The sequence below is a fragment of the Toxorhynchites rutilus genome, chromosome 3 (genome assembly GCF_029784135.1).
Source record: "Toxorhynchites rutilus septentrionalis strain SRP chromosome 3, ASM2978413v1, whole genome shotgun sequence".
NCBI classification, from domain to species: domain Eukaryota; kingdom Metazoa; phylum Arthropoda; class Insecta; order Diptera; family Culicidae; genus Toxorhynchites; species Toxorhynchites rutilus.
Genome location: NC_073746.1, coordinates 48,735,257 through 48,762,511, shown reverse-complemented (window position 1 = coordinate 48,762,511; position 27,255 = coordinate 48,735,257). Strand labels below are relative to the sequence as shown.

Here is a 27,255-nt window from a genome sequence, read left to right as displayed (position 1 = left end):
GTCTACCTAAAGCGACAAGCACTCATGAGCTTGCCAAAATATGGAGGTGCGGCCAGAGAATGGCCGAAATTTAAAAAGGCCTTTGATGAGACCACAAAACAAGGTCAATTTAACAGGCTTGAAAATTTGAATCGCCTGCAAACAGTGCTGTACGGGAACGCAGAGAGGAGCGTCCGACAGTTAATGATGGATCCAAATAATATGGACCAAATAATTGATAGACTAGAAGATAATTTCGGAAGACCCGAACTAGTCTATAAAGAACTACTAGCCGAACTCACCAATATCAAAAGGGAGAGTCGGAATTTGATTACCGAGATATCCGAAGCACTGGATAATCTCGTCTGTAATGTTTCTCTTATGGATAGAGAAGAATTCCTGATTGACCACCGATTGGTGGAAGAGATCATAAGGAAAATGCCCTACGGTCTACAGGTGAAGTGGACTGAAGAAATGTACGACGGGGCAAAGACTTTAGCTGATCTCAATGAGTGGCTGAAGCCTCATTCGAGAACCAATAGACTGCTGAATGGCACCAGCAGGCCGCAGCCGCGAGAAACAAGCAGACCGCAGCCGCGAGAAATTAACAGATCGCAGCCGCGAGACACGAGGCCTGAGCGTCGATTTAACGTAAATACGCATCAGGAAAATAGATCGACAATAATAAAACGCAATTGTGAAGCATGTCGGGGAAACCACAAACTCCTCGAATGCACCAGATTTAAGGCTATGAAGCCTGAAAAGCGAAATGAATTAGCCTTTAAGGCAAAGGTATGCTTGAGCTGTCTCGCATTTACAAACCATATGATGCGAGACTGCAAAAGAGCAAAACAATGTGGAATTAATGGATGTAAGTTCAAACATCATCCATTAATTCATAAATCTCATGAGAGAGAATCAAGTGATTCAAATCAGTCGGAAGGACAGCATAGTCCAGATACACAAGCAGATGGTGAGATACACAATCACCAACAACTAACAAAATCCAACGTATTCTACCAAATAGTTCCTGTGACGTTGAAAAATAATGACAAAATCATCAACACGTTCGCTTTCTTGGATGCGGGGTCATCACTCTCTCTAATAGACGAGGAGATTGCGAACAAGTTAGGGCTCAACGGAAGAATTGATCCGTTAATGCTAAAGTGGACGCAGAACGTCACGAGAAACGAACAAAACAGCCGTAGAGTTCAGGTACGAATCAGCGGCGTCAATCAAAGAGAATATGTATTGAAGGGAGTAAGAACCATAAAAAATCTCCAACTCCCAGAGCAAAGCTTCAACAAGGAGGTGATGGAGAAAAGGTATCCATACCTCAAGAATCTGCCGTTGAGCAGTTACAGCAGTATACGCCCGACGATATTAATTGGACTGAGTCACAGTCACTTGTTAATTCCATTCGAAAGGCGAATGAGAAAACCGAACGAGCCCACAGCGCTACGAACCAAACTTGGATGGTTCATGTTCGGCAACATATCGTCCAATGTGCAAGGCGGACACATCATGGTCATTCAGCAAGAAGATGAAATGAACAAGGCTTTGCAGAAATATTTCTCCACCGAAGACTTCGGCGTTAAGGTAGTCAAGAATCTACCAAAATCAGCTGAAGAAGAAAAGGCTGAACAAATTCTAAGAAGTACTATGAAATACAAGGATGGTAGATACGAAGTTGGACTTCTATGGAAAGATGAGGAAACGAAATTTCCAAATAGCTACAACAATGCAGCAAAGAGGCTGACAACGAGTGAGAGAACGTTAAAAAAAGACCCAGAGTTGAAAAAATGGGCAATAGAAACATTTGCGGATTACGAGAAGAAAGGCTACATCCGCAAACTGTCAGAGGAAGAAATTATGAAGCCGATATCAAGAGTGTATTATCTTCCACACTTTATTGTGCACAACAAAAATAAGTTGCCACCTAAACCAAGGTTGGTTTTCGATGCGGCGGCAAAGACACAAGGTGTATCGTTCAACACGGAACTGTTATCAGGGCCGGATGCTACTACGTCATTGTTCGGTGTTTTAGTAAGATTCCGAGAAGGAGCAATTGCTGTATGTGGAGACATCAAAGAGATGTTCCACCAAGTACGAATCCGAGCTGAAGATCAACACGCTCAGAGATTCTTATGGAGAGATTGTGATAGCAGTAAGAAACCTGATGTATACGTAATGCAGGTGATGACATTCGGATCAACCTGTTCACCGTCATGTGCACAAGCGGTTAAAAACCACAACGCAGAAAAATTCAGAAAATATTGTCCAGTGGCGACTGAAGCAATCATCAAGCAACACTACGTCGACGATTATTTGGATAGTTTCGAAGAGCTTGATAAGGCAGCAGAGATAGTACTACATGTTATGAAAATTCACGATCACGCGGGTTTCCACATCAGAAACTTTGTGTCAAACAGCAGAGAACTTCTGCAAAGTTTACCCTCGGAACGTGTACAAATTTCCGGAATCAAAATGTTCGAAGAAAAGGATTCAATGACAGAAAAGGTACTTGGTGTATATTGGAACACCACGTCTGACACACTCGGCTATCAAATCAAATTAGACAAGCTAGGAAGTGATGTTACACAAATGCTACGTTTACCAACAAAGAGAGAGGTACTAGCTTTCGTGATGAGTGTCTACGATCCACTTGGACTCATCTCAAATATAACTGTGCATGGAAGAATCCTCATGCAAAGGCTGCACATAGAAAATATAGATTGGGATGACGAAATTCCCGAGAAGTTGCAGTCAGACTGGCAACACTGGTTAGAAATTATTGAATCTGCTGATAGCGTAACGATACCAAGATACATACTCGAAGAAAGAACAGGTGAAGTAGAACTACACACCTTTGTAGATGCTTCTGAGAAAGCATTTTGTGCATGTGTGTACGTAAGAAGTATATCTGGAAACACACCACACGTAAGACTTCTATCAGCAAAGTCTAGAGTAGCACCAGTCAAACCATTGAGCATACCACGCCTAGAGCTACAAGCGGCCGTGTTAGGAAGCCGATTAACCAAAACGATAATAGATGAAACGAGGTTGAAAATCGTCAGCAAAACATTTTGGAGTGATTCACAGACCGTATTGTCATGGATCAAGAGTCCAAAACGAAGAAGCGTATTTGTGATGCATCGAGTAGGTGAAATCCTGGAAGATAACAGGAAAAATGAATGGCGATGGGTGCCAACAGATGAAAATCCAGCCGATGAAGGCACAAAGGAAAAGCTAGGAAAATCACAATGGTTTGAGGGACCTGATTTCCTAAAGCTCTCAGAATCGTCATGGCCTTCCATTGAAGAGAAGGAAACAGACGAAGAGTTGAGAGAAACAGTGCTAGTTCACGAAGAACTAAGCAAACTTAGTTTCATCGATAAGTACAAGGAATACTCAGATTGGTGGAAATTGGTGAAGAACCTTTGTGTATTAAACAGGACAAAGGAAAGATTACGTCGTGGATATATTCCAGACATTGAGTACTGAGAACGTGCTCTATAGAAAGATGCAATGGGAAGCATTTCCAACAGAGATGGAAACTTTATTCAATGGCGGAACAATATCGTCAGGACCATTGGTCAGTTACGCACCCTTCCTAGACGAGGCAGGGGTAATGAGAAGTGGAGGACGTTTGAAGAAAGCCATGTCAGTACCATGGACTACAAGAACGCCAATATTGCTCCCACAAAAGCATCCATATACATATTTGATCGTGAAAGCAACACACGAAAGATATTTCCACCACGGCGAAAACACCGTCATAGCAGCATTACGGCAGAAGTATTGGATACTGCATATAAGAACAGTATTAGCAAACGTCAAGAAGAATTGCAATAGGTGCAAAATACGACGTGCAACTCCGGTAGAGCCGATGATGGCAGATTTACCACATTTCCGCACAGAAGCGCATATACCTCCATTTACAAACTGCGGAGTAGATTACTTCGGACCTTTCGAAGTAGCGGTAAAGAGATCGCTCGAGAAGAGATGGGGCGTCATATTCACCTGTCTCTCAACAAGAGCAGTACATATTGAGATGGCAGAAAATCTCAGTACTGATGCGTTCATGGTCGTGTTAAGGAACTTCCAGAACCGAAGAGGAAAGGTCACCAGTATCTACAGCGACAACGGAACGAACTTCGTTGGAGCAGAGCGAGAGTTAAAGTCGCTAGTCAATGAAATCAACGAGAAGATGGGCAAAAATGAAGCAGCAAAAATGGAAATCCAGTGGAGATTCAACCCACCTTCAGCACCACATTTTGGAGGCGCTTGGGAGAGATTAATAAGAAACGTCAAAGTAGCACTAGCAGAGATCCTGAAAGTTTGGGGTAGGAGCAAGCCATCAGCAGCAACGTTGCAAGCTGCATTCATCCAAGCGGAATTTTTAGTCAACTCTCGACCGTTGACACACATACCAGTCTCCTGCATCGACGATGAAGTGTTGACGCCATTCCACGCGTTAATAGGAAGAGCAGGAGAGTATGCCCCACCGTATGCACCAACGACCAGTCAGTATGACACAGCGCAATGGAGACGCATTCAACATTATTCCAAGTTGTTTTGGAACCGATGGAAGAAGGAGTACTTACCAACTCTGTTAAAGCGTAATAAAAATACGCAGAAAGTAGAACCGATCAAAGTCAACGACATCGTCTTAATCACGGACGACGACGCACCACCAGGAAAATGGCTTAAAGGACGAGTCATCGAAACGTTTGTGGCGAGCGACGGGCAAGTTCGCCAAGCAAAGATCCAAACCGCGAAAGGTGTCCTGAAACGACCGGCAGTTAAAATTGCAGTACTGGACATTATCAAGGGAAATGATCCAGCCATCAACTAATCAGGAAGAAGACGTCAGTGCTCGCTACCAGAGCACCAATATCCGAAAGATGCAGCCAACTGATGTAAGCTCGCGTCAGAGCTAAGATGTATGATCCATGGACCAAGCATTGAAGAGGACATACTTTGGAACCAGGCAACGTGCCGAAGAATTGAAATTTAAAAGTGTTTTTAAACTCTGTTAGAATATAAGGATGAATGTAAAATAAATGATGCTCCGAAAACATGTAAACAAATAGAGATATAAGTAACACAGGTAGCATAGGGTCCGTTCAGGAATTTTATAAATCGAACAAGTAGATTTATCAGGGCCGGAATGTTACGGACCCAATTTAGATAGCAAGGCCGGCCAATAAACAAAATAATGTTATTGAAGTGCAAACGAGCGCATAGAAAATTTATAGCCCAATGAATCACCAGATACGGCCATGTGATTCATCCCTTTCTTATTTTTCTTTTCCTTTTGTATAGCTTCAGACAAGCGGTGCATGACGCACCAGAAAGTAGGGACAAATAAATAAACAAATCTGTGACCCGCACGATCCTCTGAATAGATCGTATTACTCATAGTGTAGCGCAGGCATACAAGATAGGAAATCACGTGTTCATTTGAGACCGTGAGCAGGCAGCATAGACAGATAAGGCGCCTGGAATACACAAAGACAACAAGGCACCAGGCGAAAGATTATTGCTGGTAATAAGCCTGGCCTCGCCCATTATCGAATATACGAAGGGCTATAAACAAAAATAACATTTTAAGCCGACGATGAGTAATAAACTTTCTAAATTGTACCCCTCTAGCGAGAGCGACAAAGGTCCGCAGAGATAAGCGGGTAGTAATAACATGTAGGGAAATAGCAGGCAGACAATCGATATGGGCTCGGTTGTCTGAGAAGGAAAGAGAGATCTCTTCTCTCCTTTATAGTTTTAACGCCTAGGAATGAATTCTTGGGTATATATACTGGGGATTCTGGCCTAGGAAGTTAGTTCAATTTCACAGTTCAAATCAAACAGTTCAATTTCACAGTTCAAATCAAACAGTTCAAATCAGAAGTCTAATTCGTTAGTTCAAAATCAAAGTTCGTAGTTCAAAGTTCAATTCGTGATCCGAAAATCCACCAAGCGTTGACAACCAGGCGTCACGCATCAGAATCCGGATACACCCAAGCGTTGGCAACCAGGCGCCACGCTATAAAAGGTATAACCAAAAGGAACAAATCCCAATCCGAAAAGCAGACCATTTGCTTCGCTTCACCGGACCGCACTGGAGCCGGAAGAGGTTGAAGTTTTGTGGCTGCCCTAGCCGGGATTTGTTCACGCAAAGGGGCTTAGCCCATAAGAGACCAACCAAGTCCAGGGAAATAGATCCCTGGCTTTAATAAATTTAAACCGTGATTCTCAGGCCTCAATTGCCGACATCTAGGGAAATAAGTTCCCTAGATTAATCACGAAGCGCTCGAGAGAGGACGAGCGAAAAGTCTTGCCTTCATAGCAAGCATCTAGGGAACTCCAGTTCCTTAGATTATAAGAATTGTGTCTGAAAATAATCTAATATTATAATGATGAATTTTGTTAGAAATACTAGGAAATATAGTAAAACGTAAATTCAACGGGGTCGATTAGAAGATTAATCAATGAACAGTTCTGCGATTGGACTCATGAACTTGCTCATAGTAAGAAAACGTGAATGTTTGAAGGTATTGATAACAACACACAAATTTTGGGCGGGACGAAGTTTGCCGGATCAGCTAGTTTTAGATAAATCAGAGCTGATCTTCTGTAAATAAAAGGGTTTTACAGGATCCAGTTTTCTTCCTGTTTTTTACGCAGTCTTTCAGTTTATTGAAAAATATTATTGGCGAACCTACTTAAGCCCTTTTTTGTAAGACATAGTAATGACAAGACAATGTAAGTAATGATTCTATGTTGGGTAGCTGTCACCTCATAGACAAGGTTTCAAAAAACATCGAATAGGTTTGGGTAAATTTCAACTGAGTTTCAGTTAATTTGGCGCGGAATCGCTCTATATCAAAATATGCATTTGTTAGCAAATGAAATTCTCATGTTTGTTGTCATCCGATAATCCGTAAGAGACGCTATCTCACATTTTGACACTCATTAAAAATACTTTTAAATTATGTTAAGCCGCTGCACCGAATGAGAAAGATAACGGAATGTTGATGATAGACAGTCAAACTGCTTATCTTATCCTTCGTCATCTCGTTCCGACAAATTGGTGCTGGTGCTTGGAGCTGAAAAAAAGTTTGGCATCACAATACTTTCGATCTCCCAACGTTATGCTACCGAAGGTCGGACAACATTGGGACGATGATGGGAATACTTTTTTTCTTCTTCCTCCGAACGCGAAAACAGCTCCGTTCCGAAAACCGCGAGCTAATTGTGTTATTAAAATTATGAGTTTATTACTTTTATTGGGAGCGTTTATCGCAGGCCGGCGCTACCGCTGTTTTGAGCATAATGGAACCTTGAAGGTGGTAATATGTTTCTCAATACAAGACTTGTATTTTTAGTTCTTTATTTGGCGATGTTCAGCTTGTGTCAGCTTCTAAAAAAACTGACAGCCTGCACCGTGGAAATGGTTTCCACCTTGGGATGCAATCAACAACATTCGGAACTGCCAATCAACTGCAAAAACACACCACGTCACCGATAATCAGCGAACCATTGCTAGCAAGTCATTCTACGAAGCACTATACATCTACAAATCACATCGATGATGATGCAGTGTGATTACATCGCTCGTGGGTGTGTATTCTGTGTTTATTGGTTTCCATCCCACGTCATAAGGTATAGTAGAGACCGTAGAATGGCGCGCACGTAAAAATATTGTTCCGACGCAAATGGTGAAAATCACGATTATTTCCCAAAAACAAACCACTATATACCGGTTATCGCTATCATTGACGAATACCTGAACGTTTTACTGTGAAGTTTGAGAAGTTTTCGCCAGTTGTAGCTGTGAATCAGGAAATTATTTTATTCGCTGCTGTATTCTGAAGAACAACTAGCATTTTTGAGCAACCATGGCCGACGACCACAGCTCTCGTCGCCCTCTTCGCAGTCAGTCGGCGAGCAAACCAGCCGTTGATGATATGAGTGTTTCTGAGCTAGCGAAACAAATGAAATCACAGCTTGCAACAAACCAACAAAACACAGTCGAAGAGATTCGACGTCTGGAGCATTCGCTTGAAGCCCAAATCAACAAATTGCGATCGGATATAACATTGGACTTAGACAACATTCGAAAGGAGACCAACAATACCACTACCAACATTATAAATACTGTCGATAAAAATAGAGCTGAGTGTCTTGCAGTCGCCGATAGAAACACACGCTCCAACGATCTTATTGTGAGTGGAGTACCGTACACCACAGGAGAAAATCTGGCAAACTATTTCGTTACTTGGTGCCGATCTCTTGGGTATGTGGATGAAGCGATTCCGTTAGTGGATATCAAAAGACTTTCCAAAACCAATCCCAAAAATGGAATAGTCTATTTGATTTTGATTCAGTTCGCAATAACTGTGCAGCGGAATGAATTCTATGCACGTTATTTGCGTTCAAGAAAACTCTCGCTCGCTGACATCGGATTCTCAACAGATCGACGAGTTTTTGTAAACGAGAATTTAGGACCTGCTGCGAGAGAGCTCCGTGCGAAGGCTTTGCAATTGAAGAAGAAAGGAGAGTTATCTGGAGTCTTCACGAGAATGGGCATCGTTTACGTCAAAAAAATGCAAAATGATCAAGAGAAACCCGTATTGTCAGAGGACGATCTTCAGAAACTATTTTAACCTTTCCTTATCAGCTCTTGTTTACTCCTTCCATTCCATCCATATCTATTCCCTGCCTCCCTCCTGAAAGCCAAAATATTGTTGTTGTCGTCGCTGTTGCTGCCTGGATGCTGTTGCTGCTTGGAATGCTGGGGGATGTTGAAAATTATTAGTTTTATAGTGAACGCGGTTTGTAATACAAACAACATTTGCGTCGTAAAGAAATGTGAATTAGATTGAATTTGTAAACAATATTATTATACATTGTAGTCGATAGCTAGTAGGTACTTTTTGATTCATGCTCTTTCATTTGCTCGGATCATCGTAAACACTTTTGGAGAAATGGCTAGTGTTTCTAGTGGAAATGTCTCATCGGATTGGTGTCTGCCAGGGATTATTATGAAAAGTGCCCTAATTAAAAATAAGCTTTCAGTATGTAGTGTAAATATCCAGAGCATCTGTGCTCGCAGGTTTTCCAAACTAGACGAGCTACAACAAATAGCCCGATTGAGTGGTGTTGATATCATATGCGTGACTGAGACCTGGTTAAACGAAAGAATCGACAATTCATCGCTGACACTTGAAGGCTACAATATTATCAGACACGATAGGGAAGGGCGATTAGGGGGCGGTATTTTGGTGTTTATGAAAGACGGAATCCACTATAACCTCCTGGAGAAATCCATTCATCAGCCAGGTGTCCCGTATTCTGAGTACGTCGCGGTGGAAATTATTCTAGATGGTGAAAAGCTGTTTCTTGTTAGCATGTATAATCCGCCTGAAGCAGACTGTGTGGACGCTGTTGATTGCTTGTTGTTAAAATACGGCACGCACTATAGTAATATTTTTGTTGTAGGTGATTTAAATGTCAACCTATTAAATCATAGTTCAGCAAAGTGTTCACGACTGATGACAATGCTTAGCATACATAACATGTTTAGCTTAGGTTCTGAGCCCACATTTTTCTATCAATATGGATCATCACAGCTCGACCTTATGCTGATGAATTCAAGGTCACGAGTTCTCAGATTCAATCAAGTTGATGTCCCAAACTTTTCGAATCATGATCTTATTTTTGCTTCACTCGATTTTGACCTCGTTCACCTACCTGAGAAGGTTAGTTATCGCGATTATCAATCTATGGATGTTGATGGTCTCGTGGCAGCATTCAATTTACTAGACTGGTCTAGTTATTATCATTCAACCGATCCAAATTTTTTACTCCGATTTTTCAATTGCAATATCGTTGCATTTCATGATAGGTTTGTGGCAATACGATCATTTGTGCCACGAAAAAATCAAAATCCATGGTTCAATGACATAATAAGTAAAGCAATTGTAGATCGAGATCTTGCATACAAAAGATGGAAGTACTCAAAGTGCTCTGATGATTTTCAATTATTCAAAACTCTTCGTAATCAAGTGACTTTTAGAGTTCGTCAAATCAAAAAAGAATATTATGAAAGAAATCTCAACGCTAATATGCCACCGAAGGAATTGTGGAAAAAATTGAAAAACATTGGAGTTGGTAAGAGTACTACATCGCCAACAATAGAGTTTGAGTCTGATGAGATTAACGAATGCTTTGCAAATAATTTTTCGGAGAGTATTCGTGATTTAAATATTGACGTAGTGTCCAACCATCAAAACAGGGTAGATTCATTTTATTTCAATCAAATAAGTGAAATTCAAGTAATCAATGAACTATATTGCATGAAATCTAATGCCATTGGGCTTGATGAACTACCCATTAAATTTCTAAAATTAATTAATCCGCTTATAATCAAACCCATCACACATTTATTCAATTGCATAGTTGCTACTAGTATCTTTCCAGAGGAATGGAAGAAATCTAAAATATTGCCATTGAAGAAAAAATCAAATTTGAATAACCTGCAGAATTTACGTCCAATAAGTATATTACCGGCATTGTCAAAGTTATTTGAACGCATAATCAAAACCCAAATCTGTCAGTATATTAACCGCGAAAATTTATTAATAAGTCAGCAATCTGGATATCGTGCGAATCACAGCACAAAAACTGCAATGCTGAAAGTCTTTGATGACATAGGGTTAATCCTAGATAAAGGAAGACCAGTTGTTTTACTGCTCCTAGACTTCTCAAAGGCATTTGATACAATTCCCCATAACATACTCTGTCAAAAACTCAGCGTAAGATTTGGGTTCTCCAGTCATGCAACAAATCTTATTAAATCATATCTCACTGGACGAACACAGACAGTTTTCAATAAAGGAATTTACTCTACTTACCTTCCAATATCCTCAGGTGTGCCTCAAGGATCAATCTTAGGACCAATACTTTTTTCAATTTTTATAAATGATCTTCCAGATGTGTTGAAGTATTGTAAGTTCCATATTTTCGCGGACGACGTGCAATTGTACTACGGTTGTTTGGATGATACTTCCACAATTGTTTCGAGGAAAATTAACGAAGACCTAGCCAATATTCATGTGTGGTCCGTCAGGAATGGACTCAAACTAAATGCTAATAAAACGAGTGCTCTATTTTTGAGCCTCTCCCACGTCAATAATGTTCTGAAACCCTTCTTAAAGTTGAACAATGCTAACATTGCTTTTGCGGAGGAAGGAGTGAGCTTGGGGTTCACAATTCAATCAAATTTTAAATTTGAAAAATTCATTTTCAAACAATGTGGCAAAATATATGCAAGTTTGCGTAACCTCTATGCGGCATCATCATTCCTAAGCAGTGATATGAAGCTTAAACTTTTTAAAAGTTTAGTTCTACCGCATTTCATAGCTTGCGATTTTATTCTGTCAGTAACGACAGTGTATGCAGAATCAAGACTGCGAATAGCATTGAATGCTTGTGTTCGATTCGTATTTAACTTGAGTAGATACGATAGAGTTACCCACCTTCAACATCGCTTAATCGGGTGTCCGTTCAACAAGTTTTCTCAGTTTAGATGTTGCCTCTTTTTGTTCAAGCTTGCGAAGTCAAAAGCTCCCGGGTATCTACATACTAATCTGAAGCCATTGAGAAGTTCGCGTGCGAAAAAGTATTCTGTTCCTCGTCACAATACATCCTCATACGGCAGTTCGTTTTTCGTCAGAGGCATTTCCTATTGGAATTCTCTACCGAATGAGTTGACCTTAGTAAATTCCACATCAGCTTTTAAGAGAGGATGCAAAGAGCACTTTAATAGTTGAAGTTATCGATTTCTTTAGAAGAAGTAATGAATGAATGAGTCAATGAAATGTTTGTATTCACGAATAGTTTAGAAACTACGGCGCACCTTCTTATGTATTTACATAATGTAACATTAAAAAGAGACTGAAGTCTCATGTTACTAATTATAAATAAAAATAATAATAAAATAATAATACACTTTAGAATGAACCAATAACATTTTTGTTAATGACGCTTTAAATAATCAATAACGATCGCCGGTCAGTACGACGGGTAATTATATACCTAACGGAAGCGTTGCCCACGCATCGATTTTCCTAGCATGGTACCTTTCCCCCGTACCTTTTTCCGAGTGAAGTGTTTCCACACCATTCAGCGATGAAGCGATGAAAGCTGATGGAGAGTCATGAATGGAAATTGCACTAGGCTTATGAGATGATGATTTGCTTTGAAGTCGTTGATATGGGATTAAGATGCTGGATCGTGGGAAACAACATTAATTTTCCGAATGGGGTGAAAATGTGAAAAGAATGTTGGTGGGCGGTATATGTAGAGCTTACTCACATATCTCGTGAATGGGATGCAAGAAGGTCAGAAGGTTTTCGACACATCGATTAAACTGCCCACGGCTGAGAATCAGAATGGCGTTCAAGATTCTGGGATATCAATGTGTTTATTTGTCATTCTAATTGATTTAATAATCATGTATGAAGCTTGCATATGAAATTTCATTCGCTGGGAAATCATGGGTTGAAACAATTCAATAACTGCTTATCGATAGAGAAATGCTAAAATGAGTTACACAATCTTGGTCGTAGGATTGGTCTCAACCTAGATTCTCTCGGTCTAAAAGTGAAGTAGGAAAGTAGTGCTTCTTCTTCTTCTTCTTCAATGGCACTAACGTTCCTAGAGGAACTTCGCCGTCTCAACGTAGTATTACTTGCGTCATTTTTATTAGTACTTAGTTAAGATTTCTATGCCAAATAACACGCCTTGAATGCATTCTGAGTGGCAAGCTCTAGAATACGCGTGATCACAGTGCAAGTCGGAGGAAATTTCTTTGACGAAAAATTCCCCCGACCAGAACGGGAATCGAACCCGAACACCCGGCATGTTAGTTATGACGCTAACCACTCGGCCACGGGTGCACAGGAAAGTAGTGCTATGGTATTTTATATTTTCGAACTTTCACTTTAATCTGTGTTGTGTAAAGCAACACTCATTCCATTTGTTTGATTAATGATGATGTTTTGGCTAAATTTAATCGATGTTCAATCGAGATAATATTTGAAATCTGATGCTTGGTGATGGTCCAAAAGCCTTTAAATGTTTGGAGTTAGTGGGTACTCGTATGATTCACGTCTTTTGGTATTCTCAGACGACTTTATCCTAAACTGCCGACAAATAAATTAACCCTTGTGGTGGGTTTTTTCATCATAACATTGAATGCCCAAAATTATATAAAAGCACAAGTTCACTTTAAGCTGATCGTGTCTGGACCAATAAAGAAACAAATATGCAAAGAAGGGTTAACACTTGATGGATAGATACATGGTGGGCGCGTTTTTTTTACAAAATATATCGGAGTGTTCTCATTGATCCTCCATCGATAAAACAGATATACATTCCAAGGGTTATGAACAGATGAATGATGGTTAAAGCAATCAATGACAACGGTATAATTATCATCTCAGATGATAATGTTCCATGTTGGGGGACGGATAAAAGGTCGTCCAATCAGAATCTCGTAGTTGATTACAGTATTGATTTCCAAAAGTTGAGAAACATAAAATTGGTTTTATGAGGAAAATACGCTTCAACGCACTGTAGTTTTATTTATGAGGATAATTACTTAATATGTAATCAGTAAACATTAGTTAATATTTAGTTGGTTTTCAGTTCTAGGTAATAGTTTTAAAAATTCGCTTCTTTATTGGATTTACGATATTTTCTAGTGTTTCAACAGGAATGAATCTCCAGGCTTCTCTCACATCAGATTCTAGTTCGTGAACTGTTCCACACTTTCAACGTACAGCGGTCGTGCGAAGATTTCACAAAGGCATTCTATCGGATTTAGTCATATATTATTTGTTGGTCAGTCCAAACCTTGATGTTTCGCTCCGAAAGACATGCTACTCTCATTGACATGGATTGCCGCGTTGTATTGCTGAAAAACATAAGTGTTCTGGCATGAAGTGCTCGTAAATAGTACCAGAAAGTCTTCCAAGTAGTTCCACGCAGTTTTCAAAGTTCATCCAGGTTTTAACCGTAACAAAAGCGGATTGTGGCCAGCATCGTGTTATTTTCGACATACCATTCCATCGTCTTCTTTCCAAGACGGCAAAATAATAATAATTTGTTTATTTACTTGGTCTCGAGTTTTAAAAACTCCACCGACTGAATCTTAGTCTAAGTTCCTTAATCTACTTTTGAATACGTATTTAGACAAATTAAAATCAAAAACAGCACTTAAATCATTGAACGATCTAACACAGTTATCACAAGGATTGTTGTATCCATACATTGTTCTATGACGGATAACTACAAATATATCACGTTCACGAAGTTGACGGAAAGGTGCGTACAAGTTGATATTTTGCAGAAGAGAAGGGCAGTCTATGTTTCCAATGATGAGGTCAAATATAAACAATCTCTGAAGGTTGCTGTGTCTATCGGCTAGAGTTTCAAGATGAATGAGTCTACAGCGACTTCGATAGTCCGGCAGATTTGTTGGATCATTCCACGGAAGTTGTCGAAGAGCATACCGTATGAAGCTGCGTTGAACCCTTTCCATCCGAATACTCTGGATTGCATGATAAGGTGACCATACGGGAGCAGCATACTCCATGATGCTGCGGACAATCGAACAGTATAGTGCCTTTAGAGCGTATGCATCGGTGGAGCCACTCGCATTGCGTCGGATAAATCCAAAGGCGGCAAAGGCCTTTGTGGTTGTCGCGCTTACATGATCGTTGAACCGGAATTTGCTATCAACCGTGACCCCTAGATCACGGATAGTTTCTACACGCTCCAGAACCTCTGAATGGATGGAATATTGAAAATCTGATCGGGATTGTCGGCGGGAAAATGAAATAAATTTGCACTTTTTGGTGTTAAGCTCCATCCCGTTCTCAATACACCACAGAGATAACTCGTCCACATCAGCTTGAAGTGCGCAGCAGTCTAGATGAGATAATATCACTTTGTAGATTTTTAGGTCGTCGGCGTACATCAGCAAACTCGATTCCAACCGGAAGCAGAGATCATTAATAAACAAAATGAATATCAGCGACCAAAAACGCTACCTTGAGGAACGCCTGACGTGTTGGAGAAAACGCGTGAGTGAAATCCGTTCAGTTTGACAAACGCTCTCCGGTTAGATAGATACGAGCGTAGCCATTCGGTGATCCAATCAGGGAAGCCAAGATATTTAAATTTAGCAATAGTCAATTCCAGAGGTACCTTGTCGAACGCCTTAGAAAAGTCGAAGTATTTCGCATCAATCTGGTGTCGTTTCTCAATTTTCGAACACAGGAAACTCTCGTAGGACATCAGGTTGGTAGTAGCGGATCGCTTCTTCACGAAACCATGCTGGAGCTCCGATATCAATGGTCGGGAAGTGGCATACAGAGCATCGTGAACCAAATGCTCGAACACTTTTGACAGAGAACATAGAATCGAGACACCTCTGTAATTCTCATTCAATCGGCAGCTCATTTATTTTAGCAGCATTTTAGCAGCTCACACATCACACCCAGCTGGTCCCACCAAAATCCAAACGACAGCGTCGATGTTGATCCATGGCCGGGGTATCTATACGTTGCCCGACGTTTAGGATTGTCGTAATGGACCCACTTTTCATCGCTAATAACAATTCAATGCAAAAATAAACCTTTCTTTATGTCGTTGGGGCCGTTGTTCGCACGTGAAAAAACGGCGTTCGACGTCTCGTGGCTTAAATTCATACGACACCCAATCTTTCGGATCATTCCCATTGCTTTTAAACGATCGGATATGGTTTGCTGAGCTACTTCAAGTGTACCTGCAAGTTCTTGTGGCGTTTGTGACGGATCTTGATCTAGTAAAGCCTCCAATTCTTTATCTTCAAACTTTTTTGGCGGTCCGGAACATTCTTCGTCTTCCAAGTCAAACTTACCATTTTTAACCCTTTCCCGTACAACATCGAATCTCACTCGCACACTCTCGTTGGTACGAAATTCGACATATTCGAAGTGGCAAAAAAACTATGTTGTTTACGCTTCAACTTTTTGATATATAAAAGATGCGCAATGACAGTACTGCCGTTCTACGCATAGTTGTTTCATGTTCCAAAATCAGCAACTGAGAAAAACGCAATCAAAGTTCTCTCGCATATTTGTCTACCAAAAGCTTTAAGCATTTCAATTTAGCAATACACCGGGTTTTTGTAAGCACTATCCTATTGTTCAATGAAATGTGATGAGATCCCCTCACTGAATCAATCAAGCTTGATTACGGGTTTAAAAATTCATGGTGGGACTGATATGCCTAGAATATCAACATGGGACAATTGAACTTGATGTTGTTTTTTGATGTACTGGGAACAAACATTTTTTGTGTTTTTCCGAAAGCATAGAAACATCATTTTATGAAGAAATGAGTGATCTGAAACACCTTCGCAGAGTATGAATCTCATTGTTATTAGGCATTTGCTAACAAGGGGTACACGTATTCTGTTACACTGTGCATTAGGCCTGCTGAAAGTCTGACATGAAATTCTTGTACTTGAACCGACTTATTCGATACGGATCTACAAAAAATACATGGTGGGACTGTTATGAATAGAATATCAACATGGGACAATTGAGCTTGATGTAATTTTTTTAAAAGTTGGAAATAAACCATAGGTTTCATGGAGAAAAGTGAAAATCATCAAAAAGTAACATGAGACCAGTCTTCCGAAAAACACTTACACATGTCCACGCGATGTGAAAATTCCATGTTTTTGTTTGAATTCGAACATGATTCTCGCTAGTGTTGAGTGTCTATCCCCAACACGTACAATGATACACAAACATAGACATGTGAAATCAAACACGATGTTTATAATTCAAGAACATCATGTACAAACATATCACCCGATGTCACAGTATTCATTGCTTTCGTTTCGTTTCTTTTCATACACGGAAATAAATTATTCATCCCAAAACATTTCTTCGTAGAATACTTTTTCACAGAAACGAACTTGAAATTTAGTTCGCATTTCAAAAATTGCACGAACTAAGAGGCTATAAGTTCATGCACCAAAATATATATTTTTATTAAGGCTCATATGGCGTCAGCCTAACGGGGCCGGGAGTTCAATATTTTGACAATGTTTGCTTACAACTATGTTAGTAATATGTAACCGATTACTCGCGGTTGGCTCGAGGTTAGTATTACAAGTGTTCTCATAATTGGAATGTTGCAGTCTTCAGTGCTCTGTACGTGTGCTCGACATGGGATACTTCCTATTGGGATGCAGCTGACCGTTAATCAGCAACGACCCCTAGTCTGCACCCCATATCTAGCGTGGTGCGTCTTTTTCGACTCGAGGAATCCACGATAGAATGATCACTAGCCGGCGCAATCATCAGCGTGTAGAGTTGTCATGAGCGGTACAACCTTTGGCTCTTGTTGAATCATCAGTGGACTGCACAACCTTCGGCCCGTGTATCTGTAAAGAGTGTGTGTATGTATTGCCGCGACTAAGTAAAAGTTTATAGATCGTTCATGCACATTTTGCAAGTCTGATTAAATAATCCTTGGTTTAGGGGGTCTCCGTAGCCACATTGGTTACGCGTTCGCTTAGTAAACGATCGATCGTGAGTTCAAAACTCAGGGCCCTCATTGACCATCTTTGGGTTGTTACAGAATAGCTACGTCCATGCAACAATCATCAGCGATGGAGATCGATCCACGGTCGAAATAAGATCGATTCATCCATACAACTGCTCTGCCCTGCAGACACATCGGGCTACTGTTCTATAAATAACTCAACAATGATCAATCAACTGTCTCCGCTGTCCGGTGGTCCAACTGGATAATGGAAGAACAGAAAGAATAACTCTTACGCCTAAATGGCTACTGTGTGAATGTACCATATGTAATGGTATAGAAGGAATACTGGCGAATGGCAACTGTGTAATGTGCTAATTATAGATATGATAACCATGTGACATGTACACGATTAAAATTCGGCTCTGTTACAGCTAAAATGCTAATGAGCCTTAAATAAATAAATGGGATAAAAAAAATCCTTGGTTTCGTTCAAAGAAAACATTCTCTGAATAGAAAGAAGCTTTCTATTTTTTTTGCGTGCATGTTGGCAATTAAAGTCTGGGGAGCCGACTGCATAGCGGGCGACGTCGTACAAATGCTGACCAAAAAAATAAATACCCAAAAATGAGTTTTAGATGCAATCTTCAGCGGCACACAGCAGAACCAGCAGAGAAATTTCAGCGGCTAAAACACACCATTAATTTCTCGATGTTATCACAAACTGAATGAAGGAAAAAACTAAAAGCTACACTTACACTGCACTACATATGCTATGTGTGCATGCGATTGCATCATCCTTTCTTCTCCTCTTCTCCGCTCGTTTTATAGCTCGGGTCGCGATCGTCGCGAACAAGCAGTATTGGCCATTTGTATTCAAAGATCCAGCCAAAATTGTTGCTCCCGTGGTCGAGTGGTTAGCGTCACGCCTAACATGTCACTGCTGAATAATTCAATTTTTGTACTTGTTCAAATAGCTAATAATAGCGAATGTTACATGAATTCAATATATCAATTGATGCGTGCACTAAATAATGATATCAAATGTGAAAAACTCTCATATCAATCGATGTATATTTTGTTCAGAACAGAAAAAGAGGTTTATTTTATTTGCCCAATATTTTTGATGAAGCACCCATTGTCATGAAAGGAAAGCATTTTTTCCATGTCAACATACCAACACGCGTTGAGTGGTGGCGGTGTGGTGTCCGATTCGCTTCTTCTACTCTACGCACTGCCGGTGCTTGGGGTGAAAATGCAAGAGAAACTGTACACCATGTTCGAACATCATGTGAAACATTGGGATTAAACATCGTATGTCCAAACATACCACGAATACAAACATGTCACATTTTCTAACATAGGTACGAAAAAATCATGTTTGTACTCAAACACAAAACTGTGAACAGCAGCGTGGACATGTTTATTCCGGACGCAGTTTGTGAAACATGGAAGACTGCATGGGACAACTATGCGTAGAACGGCAGATTAGCTTTCCAACAAATCTGGAAATTTGATTCACTGAAATAATACTCAAGTTACGCCATCTGTTGTAAAACCGAAGAAACTTGCGGGTACACCTAATAATTCTTGGATGGCACTAACGTTCCAGTGGAAATTCTCAACGTAGTATTACTTGCGTCTTTTTTTATTTGTAGTACTTGGTTGGGATTTCGATGCCGAACAACACGCCTTGAATGTACTCTGGAGTGGCAAGCTCAAGAATACGCGTGACCACAGTGCAAGTTTGAAGAATTTTCTTTGACCAAACCCACTCCGTTTTTTTCTTAAACCTTGTACATATGGAGACAACTACCCAAAATCACAATTTCCATTATCATATGACGACTATTTTTGACGTAGAACTACGTCTTTCAGAAAGGGTGCCAAATCAGAAAACGTTTTTATGAAATAAAGCTAATGTTAATAACTATTTTCACTGTGAACGAATTCTCATGATATGCTTACCAATCGAATCGGAAATTCTGTAAGATTTATTTGATATGCTATACATAATAATTCACTACACTCTAAACGGTTTAAATTCATGAAAACTGGAAGAACTTCCTTTTTTCCCATACATTTGTTCTGCCGATTTGTGTGCTGACTCGTATTTCGAATGCTTATAACTCGAACATTTCTTAACAGATCGGGAAGATGTTTGCATCAATTGATAAGAAATATTTCTACGCGTCTACCACAATAAATAAAATGTTATTTTTCATGAAATGAGCAATTGAATAACTGTGAAATGTCAAGCGTTACGCCCTAACTGCCAAGTTTTGTTGGCCCGATTTACTGTTCACCCAACACAGACTTCAAAATCGATGTACCTGTGGAAATCCGCTTTGCAAATATACATGCAAGTCAGGGTTTTTTTTGTTCCCACCGAGCTCCGAGTCCTAGTTTCCCTAACACGAACTTCAAAATCAATGTGCCTGGGGAAATCCGCTTTGTCGAAACATGTAAGTCGGGAGTATTTTTTCTCCCACTGAGCTGTGTTTTCCTAACACGGACTTCAAAATTAATGTGCCTGGGAGAATCCGCTTTGCAAATACATGCAAGTGGGGAGTATTTTTGGTGTTGAGTACCTTTGTCCATACCGGAATATGTTTCCCTAAGACGTACTTTTAAACTGAGAAGCCTGGGAAATCGTCATTTCAGATACTAGAGTTGAATGAACTTTTGCGGTTCGAGAACTACGTAAACATGTGCGATAATTTCAGAGGGAAATGTAAAATACAGTGTTTTGTCTCAACACAACACAAAGTCGCTGACGATCGCACACTCAGATCGCAGCTTGCTCTGACTCGTCGAAGGACCACGGCGCACATTCGCCGTAAAACAACACGAAATAAAGTCAATTTTCACCCTAACTTTTAGCGGCACACAGCAGAACCAGCAGAGAAATTTCAGCGGCTAAAACACGCCATTAACCGCTGCACAACACGATGCTGGCAAAAGGACGACAGGATCGAACACGTTCGTTGCTTGTTTGTCGCCCGGTGACTCACAAGACAACGGAGGATGGAAATTACGTTGGTCGCCCTGTTGACCAGATTGGATTTCACTGCTGCTGCTTCACTGGGACACTTCTTCAAAATAAGGCAATTTCAATTTAAGATCCTACTCCTTTAATTGTCACAAACAGAATGAGGAAAAACTTAAATCTACACATCCTTACGCACTAACAGAATAAGAAAAAGAAAAACTTAAAACTACACTTCTCGCTATGTATGTGTGTACGACTGCATCGACGAGTGCAGCCGATTACATCTTCGTTTCTTCCGATTGCATCATCGTTCTCCCCCTGTTCGTCTGCAGCTGGCTCGGGTCGCGTTCGTCGCGAACATACTCCCGCCGGTTGGAATATCATTCCAAATCGGAAACCTTCGTCTCTCCGTTATCGTTATCAGATATAGGAAGAGGTGCTAACTTCCGGATAGATCGTCGGAAAACTCCTGTCGATGTCTTTACATCAACGACTCGGACCACATTATCTCCTCCCGGGTAAAGTGCAACAATCTTACCCAATCTCCATGATTGAACGGGTTGATTATCTTCTATAATTAACACAACAGTATCCATTTTCATATTCGGCTCACCTTCGGTCCATTTAGCTCTTGACTGTAGCGTCGACAAATAATCACGGGACCACTTTGTCCAAAATCTATCACGTAAATGATTTAAATACTGATGTCGGGATAAACGGTTCACTGCTATATCAGAATACGATGGTTTCAAAACTGGCTCCAACGGTTTACCGAACATCAGATGAGCTGGAGTTATCGGAAGTGTTTCGTTGGGATCATCAGATAACGCATAAAGTGGTCTGGAATTCACTATAGCTTCGATATGCGTTAAAACGGTACCGAACTCTTCGAACGTCAAAATTGCGCTGCCTAACGTACGATGTAGATGACGTTTGACCACTTTGACACTTGCCTCCCACAATCCGCCAAAGTTAGGGGTTCTAGGCGGAATGAATTTCCATTCTATCTCACGTTTAAGTAGAAAATCGTCAATTCTAGTCTTTGAAGTTTCTTCACGGAACATCACGAATAATTGGTGTAACTCCTTAGCAGCGCCAACAAAATTGGTTGCATTGTCCGACAGAATTTTACGAACCATTCCACGTCGGTTGATAAATCGATCCAAAGCGGCAAGAAAAGCTTCGGTCGTTAGATCCGAAACCAACTCGAGATGAATAGCTTTCGTCGTGAGGCACACAAACAATGCGATGTACGCCTTAATATGTTTCGGCTTGTATCTTCCCTCTTTCACTATAACAGGACCAGCATAGTCCACACCGGTGAGCTCGAAAGCTGCAGCTAACGTCACTCGTTCCTCTGGTAAATTTCCCATTAATGGCTGCACTGCTCTCGGATTGGCTCTAAAACACTTCACGCAGCTGCGTGTCACTTTTCGAATAACAGAACGAGCTTTTACAAACCAGAATTTTTGTCTTATCGCTGCCAGCAAACCGGATGGTCCCTCGTGAAGTCTCTCCTCATGATATTGTCGAATCAGCATCTCCGTCACCCGATGATTATGTGGAAGAAGCAATTGATGTTTGGCATCGTACGGTAATTTAGAATTTTGTAGACGTCCGCCGACGCGTAGAAATCCTTTCTCGTCCACAAAAGGTTGAATATTTGCAAGTCGCTTGGGTAACTTATTTCTCTGAATACACTGGATCTCTTCATTTAGCGCAGTATTCTGAAGTACTCGTACTATATATCCCATCGCATCCCGCATATCTTGTACAGAAATGTATTGGGATTTGTTTCGCTCTTCCTTCGCCATACATAGTAGTCGAGTGAATCTCACCACCTGTGCCAAAACACGTTGCAATTTTGAAAACGTGCCGCACCGCTCAAATATTGGTTCATCTTCAAAATTTGCCACTGGATTACTAACAGTCGGTCTTCTCATTTCTGGTAATTCGTCATCTTGTAATATTGGTGTCTCCAGAATTTCGTAGTTGGTAGCTTGCAAAAACGGCGGACCATTCCACCACATGTCAGAACGTCGTAAACTTTCTGGATGACAGCCTCTGGAAACCAGATCTGCTGGATTATTTTCAGATCTTACATACTTCCACTCATAATCGTTAGTAAGTCCATATATCTCTATAACTCGATTTCTCACGTAGGTTTGAAGTTGATTGGGATCCTTTTTTATCCACGCAAGCACTATCTGACTATCCGACCACAACTTGACATCATGCACTTTTATTTTCAAAATAGGTATCACTAGGTTGATCAATCTTGCCAATAACAATGCGCCACACAGCTCAAGTCTAGGCATAGTAAGACGACGCAAAGGACTAACTCTGGACTTGCTACACACTAGTCTAACTAACACTGTTCCCTCCGTTTGAACACAACGTAAAAACACACAAGCGCCATAAGCAGTGCACGACGCATCGGAAAAGCCATGAATTTCAATGCGATGAGCATCAGAGATTACGACACATCTCGGAATTTGTATCTCGTTCAACTGCGGTAGTGACTGATGGAACACGATCCATCTTTTCAACATCTCACCTTCGAGGGCCTCATCCCATCCTAACCCAGCAGCCCACAATTGCTGCATAATGGACTTGGCTGACACTATTACTGGTGATATGAGCCCGAGCGGGTCAAACAGTTTGGCAATTTGGGATAGAACATGTCTTTTTGTCACTTTCGCATCGGATTGCATCGTTTCCGGACTTCTACAAAACAGGAACTGGTCAGTTTTCGGATTCCAAAGAACACCTAAAGTTCGAATCGTTTCACTCGCTCCAGAATCTTTTATGTGCACTAATTTCTCACGATCTTGATCAGGAACACCATCGAGCACCTCGTTGTTGTTAGAACACCACTTCCGAATAGGAAACTTTCCGTTCATCATAAGTTGCTCAATTTCACATCGCAATTGCTTCGCAGATGATAGCGTTGAAGCACCACTCAGAATATCGTCCATATAACAGTCTTCCAATATCACTTCGGCAGCTGCAGGAAAGTTTCTACTCTCATCTCGTGCCAGCTGAACCATTGATCTCACTGCTAAGAACGACGAAGGAGATGTCCCATAGGTTACCGTTGACAACTCTAACACTTTTATTTTTTCTGCGGGCTGGTCACGCCAGAAAATTCTTTGGTATCTCGTTTGTTTTGGATCGATCTTCACCTGCCTATACATTTTCTCAACATCTGCTGAAAATGCATAAATGTGTTTCCGGAAACGCAGTAGTATGGCAAATAAATCGTTTTGGATTTTGGGACCGATCATTAGCACTTCATTCAAGGATAATCCATTTGACTTCGCCTTACCATCAAATACCACACGTAGCTTTGTGCTGGTACTTGAAGGTTTGAGTACAGCATGATGTGGAAAATAATAATTCTGCTGTCCTGGTGGATCGTTCTCCTCGTGAATCTCGTGGCAATGGCCAAGGTCCTGGTATTCCTTGATGAAAGTTTGGTACATCTCTTTCATAATTGTATCATTGGATAGGCGCTTTTCACTTGACAGGAATCTCTTCATCGCTAAAGATCTGGAATTACCTAGTTGGTTAATGGATTCGCGGAAAGGTAATTGGACCACAAATCGACCATCTTCATCACGACGATACGTTCTGCAAAAATGGTCTTCTATCTGTTGTTCTTCACTAGTTGGCATTTTCTCCTCAAAAAGCTCTTCTTGCACGAAAAACCTTTGAATCTCTTTCAACAACGGATCCTCATTGGTGGCACACAACACGTTAACAGCTTCGGTCTCGTACTTGAGAGCACCAGCAAAAACCCATCCAAATTGTGTCTCGTACAAGCTTGGAAGACCTTCGGCCAATTTCAGTTGATTTTGTCTCAAAATTTGGAAAAATAGTTCGGCCCCGATCAACAGATCCACATCTCTTGGCTCATTAAACATTGGATCGGCTAACACAATACCTGGCGGAATATTCCATTCAGAAATGTCAACTGGAGCAGAAGGAACTTTTCCTGTCACTTTTCTTGTCACTAAACAGTCCACGTCACTTTGGAACCCAGTATAGTCGGAAAATAGGCGCATAATCACATGATGTAGGATTCTAGACTTGGCACCACCTACACCAATAACTGGAACGTTCGCAGGATACTTTGGAAGAGCCAGTAAGTGAATAGCAGACTCAGATACCAGGTTAACTTGAGACCCGGAATCGAGAAGGGCACGTAGCTTAAATATTTTCCCACTTTTTGATGCTACACTCACCAACGCAGTCATCAAAAGAACTTGTTTTGTTGGTAGTTGAATGCTGGAACATGCTGTAGACACTGGACTTTCGGGAATAGCTGACACTGATGCTGTCTTTTCCGAAGTATTTGAACTTTGCGACTTAGGTTCGGTACAAAATTCGCGCTCAAAGTGCAACATTGTGTGGTGCTTTTTACCACACTTCGAGCATGACTTATCTGAAGGACAGTCTCGAATTTGATGGCCTTTACGAAGACAGTTGAAACACATCCCAATTTGCTTCACCTTGCTGACACGCTGACCAACATTCATTTTCAGGAAAGAAGGACACTTGTAATTAAGGTGCGACCCTGTGCACACGTCACACACGCTATCTGATGGAACGGATGTCGCTGGATGAGATGTTCTCGGTGACCAGCTGGGCTTCCCCGACTTAGGAAGTTTTTTGGCTACGTTTGAAGAGGACGTCTTATCTATCTCACACCTTTCGAGGACCTGACAATAATTCCTGAGAAACTTTAGGGATTCATCAAAGTTCGGAAGTTCCCCATGTTCCAAAGTTTTTTCCCACTGCTTTCTCGTTTCTCCATCGAGGCAAGATGTCAGCAGTTTCACAACGATAAGACCAGCTGTCCCATCGACGCTTTGCTCCATAAATCGCAACCCCTCTACATGACGATTGCAATTGTCGATCAAGTTTCTCAGTTCTTTCCAGCACTGCTTAGATATTGGTTTCATCGACAATAAACCGGAAATGTGGGTGTCGATGATCACTCGCGGGTTCTCAAACCGCTCCTCCAACAACTGCCACGCTTGTTGATAGTTGTTGTCGTTAATGATTCTGGCATCCAGGATGCCGGAAGCTTCACCAATTAACGCTTTGTCAAGGTATTGCAGTTTTGTTGCATCGGAATCACCACACTTACCTACCAAATCATTAAACAGCGCCTTGAACTTTGGCCACGCTTCATACTTTCCGTCGAATGTCGGAATCGGCGTCTTCAGAGGTTGTTGGGTCACAATAACTTGAGGGGATCCACGGTTGTTATGTGTTGGATCGGCACGAAAGAAATCCAACAGATGATTGAGCTTTTCCAAAGCATCAGTATGAATGCTGTCAAACTCATCCAACTTTTCGTCCTGGTCTTCTGTTTTCCCAAAACTGGGACACTGAGCCATGATCAAATCATGTTTCGCCATATACTCCGCATAATGCAACTCTAGCTTCTTCTCATACGCTTTTAACTGCGATAAGTTGGTATTATCGTTTTGCTCTATCGCATCACTTAGCTTGTTGATAATCACCGATACTCGCGCTTGCACTCGGCCTCTCTGATAAACTAATTGTTTAAATTGTTCCATGGTTTCTCTCAATTGCTCTCAAATGGCAACACTTTCGCTAACACAACTCAAATGTTCAAAACTTCAAAATAACACTGTTCGGAAGTTCACACTGCGTATGAAGGCTCACACTTTATTAATCGCGGAAGGATGTATCACGCTCAAATCCTTTAATAATCGCGAATACACGTATCACACTGGTAATTATCCGGCTCGAAGGACCAAATGTTTTGTCTCAACACAACACAAAGTCGCTGACGATCGCACACTCAGATCGCAGCTTGCTCTGACTCGTCGAAGGACCACGGCGCACATTCGCCGTAAAACAACACGAAATAAAGTCAATTTTCACCCTAACTTTTAGCGGCACACAGCAGAACCAGCAGAGAAATTTCAGCGGCTAAAACACGCCATTAACCGCTGCACAACACGATGCTGGCAAAAGGACGACAGGATCGAACACGTTCGTTGCTTGTTTGTCGCCCGGTGACTCACAAGACAACGGAGGATGGAAATTACGTTGGTCGCCCTGTTGACCAGATTGGATTTCACTGCTGCTGCTTCACTGGGACACTTCTTCAAAATAAGGCAATTTCAATTTAAGATCCTACTCCTTTAATTGTCACAAACAGAATGAGGAAAAACTTAAATCTACACATCCTTACGCACTAACAGAATAAGAAAAAGAAAAACTTAAAACTACACTTCTCGCTATGTATGTGTGTACGACTGCATCGACGAGTGCAGCCGATTACATCTTCGTTTCTTCCGATTGCATCATCGTTCTCCCCCTGTTCGTCTGCAGCTGGCTCGGGTCGCGTTCGTCGCGAACATACAGTAATATGTAAATTTTTCCGTTCACATATTTTGGTAGTCCTAGGCATCATATCAAACGTAAAAGGACGTTCATCAAATTTATTTGTAACGAAGAACATAATCTATTACAAAAATTTCGTTGCATTCTAAAATAATATTCGAAGTGGTAAACAAGTAGATTGCATAATATAATTGCGTTTTTATGCGGTCGTGTCCTGCATAATATAATCGCGTCGAAAATATGCGGTCGTGTCCTAGATACAAACCCTTACAATTTTTTTATAA

General features: G+C 41.0%; 3 protein-coding genes across 3 annotated transcripts; 2 read left to right on the top strand and 1 right to left on the bottom strand.

The window, feature by feature from the left end:
* The first annotated feature begins 186 nt into the window (after positions 1 to 186).
* Positions 187 to 3,483, top strand: LOC129773096 (uncharacterized). Its single transcript, XM_055776648.1, has one exon. The coding sequence runs from the start codon at positions 187 to 189 to the stop codon at positions 3,481 to 3,483; it is 3,297 nt and encodes a 1,098-aa protein (XP_055632623.1).
* Positions 3,484 to 3,529: 46 nt separating this feature from the next.
* LOC129773095 (uncharacterized) lies at positions 3,530 to 4,837 on the top strand. The gene has a single exon (XM_055776647.1). The coding sequence runs from the start codon at positions 3,530 to 3,532 to the stop codon at positions 4,835 to 4,837; it is 1,308 nt and encodes a 435-aa protein (XP_055632622.1).
* A 3,807-nt stretch (positions 4,838 to 8,644) lies between these two features.
* On the bottom strand, positions 8,645 to 26,175 carry LOC129773094 (uncharacterized). The gene is made up of 3 exons (XM_055776646.1): positions 21,198 to 26,175; positions 15,259 to 15,452; positions 8,645 to 8,776 (listed from the first exon to the last, which is right to left on the bottom strand). The coding sequence occupies exons 1-3, from the start codon at positions 26,173 to 26,175 to the stop codon at positions 8,645 to 8,647; spliced, it is 5,304 nt and encodes a 1,767-aa protein (XP_055632621.1).
* Between the last annotated feature and the right edge of the window lie 1,080 nt (positions 26,176 to 27,255).